The 5,860-nt window shown below is 45.9% G+C and overlaps 1 protein-coding gene across 1 annotated transcript; it reads left to right on the forward strand.

Annotated features, from left to right (window-relative positions):
- The first annotated feature begins 1,810 nt into the window (after positions 1-1,810).
- Positions 1,811-4,926, forward strand: LOC124648726 (glyoxylase I 4-like). Its single transcript, XM_047188440.1, has 3 exons — positions 1,811-2,144; positions 2,316-2,421; positions 4,235-4,926. The coding sequence occupies exons 1-3, from the start codon at positions 1,966-1,968 to the stop codon at positions 4,583-4,585; spliced, it is 636 nt and encodes a 211-aa protein (XP_047044396.1). The 5' UTR covers positions 1,811-1,965; the 3' UTR covers positions 4,586-4,926.
- Positions 4,927-5,860: the final 934 nt, after the last annotated feature.

The raw sequence follows: 5,860 nt of genomic DNA on the forward strand, positions 1-5,860 counted from the left end.
GTTAAACAACATTGGAGATAGGGATCACCTTGTCTCAAACCTTTTTTTGTCTAAAAGTATCAACCAATGTCACCATTGAGCTTAATGTCACCACTTCCACCAATTTTTTTTATTAATTAGAGCGTGTCACTCATCAGAAAATCCTTTCATCCTGAGTGTTTATTGAAGAAAAGACCACTTAAATTTATCATAGGCTTTTGAAAGTCGATTTTGAGCATGACCCCATTAAAGTTTTTGCAACGCATCTCACGGATTGTTTCATGCAAAGTGACAACTCCATCTAGGATGTATCTACCTTGCATGAAAGCAGTCTGAGTCGGGCGCACCACCTAGCCAGTCACGAAATTTAGTCTAATAGTAGTCACTTTGGTGAAATTTTTGAAACAAACAATATGAAGATATATTGGTTTGTATTGCTGAATCTGTTCCACATCATTAACTTTTGGTAATAGGACAATTTCACCAAAATTGATACGAAATAGATCTAGTTGCCCCACATGAAGTTCAGCAAACAGTTTTAATAAATCTTCTTTAATTATGTCTCGGAAGGTCTGATAAAAATTCAGTCAGAAAATCATGAGGACCCAGCGCCTTATTATGTTCCATTTGGAAAACCGCTTTTCTTATCTCCTCCTTAAAATAAGGGAACGTGGGAATAGCGTTCTCTTCTGAAGACACTTGGGGTATATCATCAATCCTGGATTCGTTCATGGTTACATCAGATTTCTCCGGAGCGCCAAAACAATCCTTTATAATATGATGTAAGATAGGACTTAAACTGCTCATGACCTTCGATCAGGACCTCTTTCAGAAAAAAGAAAAGAATGAATGAGTTTTATTTCTATATCTACCATTGGCCACATGTGAACTAATTTCGGTTGTTACAACTATATACTACTGAACGATGTAGCAAAAGAACAATCGTAGTTTTAACTGTTCTGTTTTTCCTTGTGATCAACATTACGGTGCCGCCCGCTGCGAATACGGATGCACAACTCAACAAAAGCAATGGTGTGTGTGCGCGCATGTGAGATTAGCGAATCAGATCACAAGCTCTGTGATCCGAAATTATCGCGATCGCATCTTGCGCATGCTCAAGACAGCTATAGCTACCCGACCAATCCGTCGTCGAGGCGACAGCACGGCGTCCCTATCAGGTGTCCGGTAACTCGTGTATTCTGGATTAGGCCTGCCAGATTGCTAAACAAGAACTTGAAAATCACGAGAGCAATTTCCTTCGGAATGGATTCCAAACTATCACGCTCAAGTTTGGTATGATACTTATATATAAGTACTGACTTGCTTGATTTTGAAAATCCTATTCTATTCCATTTCACGTGTATAGACTGAAGATGGAACCGGCATACGCAGTCTAGTGAGTACTCGGACTGTCGGACATAAACAAATGAACTGAAGAGTGTACGTACGAATCGATATTGCTCACTCAGATAAATGTAGTGTGCGGCTGAAGTGGTGATGCATCCTTCCGCTCCCAACCGCCCAGGGAGAGCCTCTCTGGAAATGTCTGGAACTGAAGCTAGTAGACAACAACCGCCATGAGAGTACGTACGTGAGGGCCGACTAGCAATTGCGCACTGCCAAAACGATGACCTTCTCATTTTGGCGCCATTTTCTTCTGTTTATATCCCGCAGATAGTCTATCTAAATCGTCGGATGAACTTGGGTGACGTGGCGTGCACGGACGGTCTAGATGAGGGTGACGTGGCGCAACGTGTCTGGAGAGGGACCGCTCCGCTGCAGCTATATAAGCACAGCTCCACTCTCATCATTCATTCATCAGTACAGAAGCAGCCATCACTGACGACAGTGAAGTGTAGACCATAGAGTAGTACGGGAGCAGCTATCTCTGTTTGAGTTTTCCTTTTCTTCCTTCGCTGGATCGATCGATCTATCTGGTGCTCGGATCCCTTGTCGGAGACGACGATCGGAAGCAGATCGGCGAGGATGGTGAACACGACTGCAGCTATGATGAGCGTCGGCAGGAGCGGCGGCCTTCCGCTGGCGTCGCTGAACCACATCAGCATCGTGTGCAGATCCGTGGAGGCGTCGCTCGACTTCTACATGAACGTCCTCGGCTTCACCCCCGTCCGTCGCCCCGGGTCTTTCAACTTCGATGGTGCATGGTAATTGACACAGATCAACTTAGATGTCTCTTCTTCTACCCTCTTGTAATTTTACTTGGACAGTTAGACCAAGTATCCACAGCAATGAAATTAACTGAATATTTAGCAGCACCAGCACCAATTGCATAACTAGCTCTGATGATGCATGATTTTTGTTGCAAATGAATGAAGGCTGTTCAACTACGGGATTGGCATCCACCTGCTGCAGTCGGAGGACCCCGATAGTTTACCGGAGAAGACAGAGATCAACCCAAAGGATAACCACATCTCTTTTCAGGTAACTAATAATTCAGATTGGTTGATTATACACACACACTACTGATATCGCTCAAGGCCATATGCATCCATTGATGCAGAGACGGGGGATGCTCCCCGCTTTTGAAAAATAAAGAACCGCTGATATTGCTCACAGATATCACTGAAAACGACCACACCATGGATACATCGTGTCCTTGAATTCAAGATGGCAACAGTTATCTTCCTATGACATGAATTAGCTTGCCTCGTACACGCTAGGTTCTGCGTCGCCGATAGCTAGTTGCCTCTTTATGTCCCTGACGTTTATCCCACCCTACTTGGAATTTGTTTGCACATAACGAGGGTTGTTTTTGTCTGCTTGGTTAACGCTTAGTGTTTGCTCTGCCAAGAGAGTTAGGACAGTAGCAGGCGAGCTCACCTCCTATTGCTGTCGACGGTGACGAGAAGATGTATAGGCATGGAGCAAATGGATGTGAAAGTAGCAATTAATTGATTCCTTGATGAACATGCGTTGCTTCTGTCCTAGGACACGTAATTTAGTTGGCCACGTTCGCTCTGTAACTCAAGTACAGAACCAAGAGGCAAGAGAAGACTTCTCTTGTGCTCGTGGAAAAGGGCTCTGCCTATGTGTGATTTCTGCCGTCCGGGCCACGGATGTCATGTGAGCACTTGCGTCTATCAATCTGCCGCACGTACTTGTCCCATGAAAATCTTTTGCCTAGGGGCTAGGGATGCCAAAAGTGCATTTAGCTATCTGAGTTCCAGGTCTTAAAAATAAAACGCTTCTTCGGGAAGTTGGAGCCGCTGCAGAGTAATGACGATGAACTGGTGGGAAACCTTGATGCATGACCATCTTCATTTCGGTAGGGTTTGTTCATCTTCTGTGTGTAGGGTAGCCCAGGTGGCTTTGTCTGCTCTCGCGATGGTTGTGTTCCACCTCCAGTGTCTAGTTCTTCCTAGATACTCATTCATCATTTCCACTTTTAAAAGAAACAGTAAATAATTAACAACATCTCAATTTCCAAATGACTATGGCCTTTGGAACTCTCTTTTTTCGATAAGGGGCGCTTTATTACTTAAAGTTTTAAGCATTACACCCAGCCTCTGCATAACTAGGATGCACACAGCCGTTTAGGAGTCCACAAATCATCGACAAAAGATACATAAAACGATATAAAGGAAAAGCCAACTACTAAGACGCTTCGTTGGCTTCAATCCTCCGATTATGCAGCCACTCATGTTGGAAAATAAACTCCATCAACATATATATACTTTGGAACTCTCTAGAAGTGCCTGTACAATTACATGTATATACTTTGCAAAAGTTAGTTAGGTCATCTCCATCGACGGACAACAGGGTTGCGATCGGTGTACGGTGTAGCTTTCAGAAAGCCTTTCGCCGCGAGCAGGCCCTGGCCGGTGTCGTAAGTACTATGATCCAAACCCACATGTGTGTCAGTGTGTCAGTGTCGCGAGCTAGTAACAGTGCCGTTTTAAATGTGCGATCCATCGGTTCTGTGGATCAATCATGGGTGATGCCTAATTTTCTAACGATGCTCGACTGCGACATGTATCGGATCGATCTGTGTAGCTTACCGACAGGTGTTTTTGGCGCATCGGTACCTACCTGCTCCACGCGATGCACGGGTTGTTCTGGTATGCATGGATGGTCACCACCCACAAACTAGGTGGATGCGGAGTCACATCACAACCTCAGAATCTCATATGCATCGATACCTCGATAGTGCGTTAATAGTCACTGGAAGCAAGCTGATAGTCCGGTTGGAACTGAGATTAATGGCGTTTTCTCGGCGTGTGCTTTGTGTCTGCAGTGCGAGAGCATGCCGGCGGTGGAGCGGCGGCTCAAGGAGCTGGACATCCCCTACATCAAGCGGTGCGTGGAGGAAGGCGGCATCTTCGTGGACCAGATCTTCTTCCACGACCCCGACGGCTTCATGATAGAGATCTGCAACTGCGACAACCTCCCCGTCATCCCGCTCGGCGACCACACCTTCGCCATGGCTTCCTGCAAGAGGGCCGTCGCCGCCAAGCAACAACCGCTGACGCCGGTGCCGGCGCAAGCTGCTCCTCCAGCGACGGCAGCCCAGTGCGTGCCGTCGGCCAACAAGGCCATGCCGCGCGTCGCCGGAGATGAGGCGGCGGCGCACATCTCGTGCGCGTGAATGGACGGACTAGCTATGCGGCGCCACGCGACTTCCACGCTCGGGCGTTTCCATTGCCATCCCCACCCGGCCCTGCCGTGCCTCTGCCGCCCGTGTCCGATCGGACGGCGCAGAGTGTGGTCGCGCTGCAGACCGTTACACTGGACGGTGCGATATCTAGGATTCTTACGGAGATGGAATGATGCAGCGTCGAACGGGCGTGTGGGTAAAGCTTGGAGCCTCGGCTGAGAATATTCTCGTGGCGTTTGTATAGTACACCCTACGTAGTAAGCAATGTAGTTTGGTATTACTACTTCTTTTCGTTCCTGCACGTACGAATAATATCAAGGTGTTATCGTGAAGAGTCAAGGTCTTCGATTTGCCCACATCGCTACTTGGTGTGTTCAATTTATCTATATCTCACCATCTATCTACTTCTCTATTCTCTCGGTTTGACTTTCCAACCATTGAATTGCATTGTAGTTGGTGCCAGCTGAATTACAACATAATTTGCAGCTGAGAAAATAAATCTGAACTGTGGAATTGCTTTAAAACTCGTGTTAGTTCTGAGTTGCAGCATGAGATTCTATTGACGTTTGTATAGTACTATTGTACTATTGTATTAGGATCCTTGTTCGCTACGAAATTTTACATGATATCACGAGCCAGCTCTTCCATCGAAGATCACTCTCACTAGACGAAACCTAGATCGATTCTCCCATCGCCGCCCACCACCACTGCCGCCTCATCCTACTTGCCTCGAGTGCCATGGTCTTCGATTTGCCCCCGACGCTTGTCGGTGTGTTCAGTTTATCTATCTCGTCATGTATCTGCTGCTTATACTCTATTCTCTTGGTCTAACTTCTAAACCATTGGATTGCAGTATAGTTCATGCTAGCGGAATTATAAATTGGTTTGCAATTGAGAAAATTAATCTAAATCATTAAATTGCTTTAAGATTTATGTTAGTTATGAGTTGCAACATTATATTCTCGTGACATTTGTATAGTACTACCTGCTGTGCACAGTAAGTGTGACACCCCGATCCAAGTGATCTCGAGACATCCACCATTCACGTCCATGGAACTCGGGCAATGGGACAACTCAGTAAACAATGACAAGACCAATTTTATTGCTATGGTTGTGCGACACAAATAGATTCATATTACACTGATAGTGAGGCAAAGCCATCGCTCGACATGAGCACACAATAATATTCACATTAGTTATGGAACATGAATCTTGGCCTCGAGCAGAGTAGTGACAGCGATAACGTAGACTTCTATTGGGCGGAAA

This window comes from Lolium rigidum, chromosome 4 (genome assembly GCF_022539505.1).
Source record: "Lolium rigidum isolate FL_2022 chromosome 4, APGP_CSIRO_Lrig_0.1, whole genome shotgun sequence".
In the NCBI taxonomy this organism is placed as follows: Eukaryota; Viridiplantae; Streptophyta; class Magnoliopsida; order Poales; family Poaceae; genus Lolium; species Lolium rigidum.

Coding starts and splice junctions, on each gene's coding strand:
- LOC124648726 (XM_047188440.1), top strand. CDS start 1,966: ATGGTGAACACGACTGCAGCTATGATGAGCGTCGGCAGGAGCGGCGGC. Junction 2,145..2,315: donor TTCAACTTCGATGGTGCATG/GTAATTGACACA, acceptor AAATGAATGAAG/GCTGTTCAACTACGGGATTG. Junction 2,422..4,234: donor ATAACCACATCTCTTTTCAG/GTAACTAATAAT, acceptor TTGTGTCTGCAG/TGCGAGAGCATGCCGGCGGT.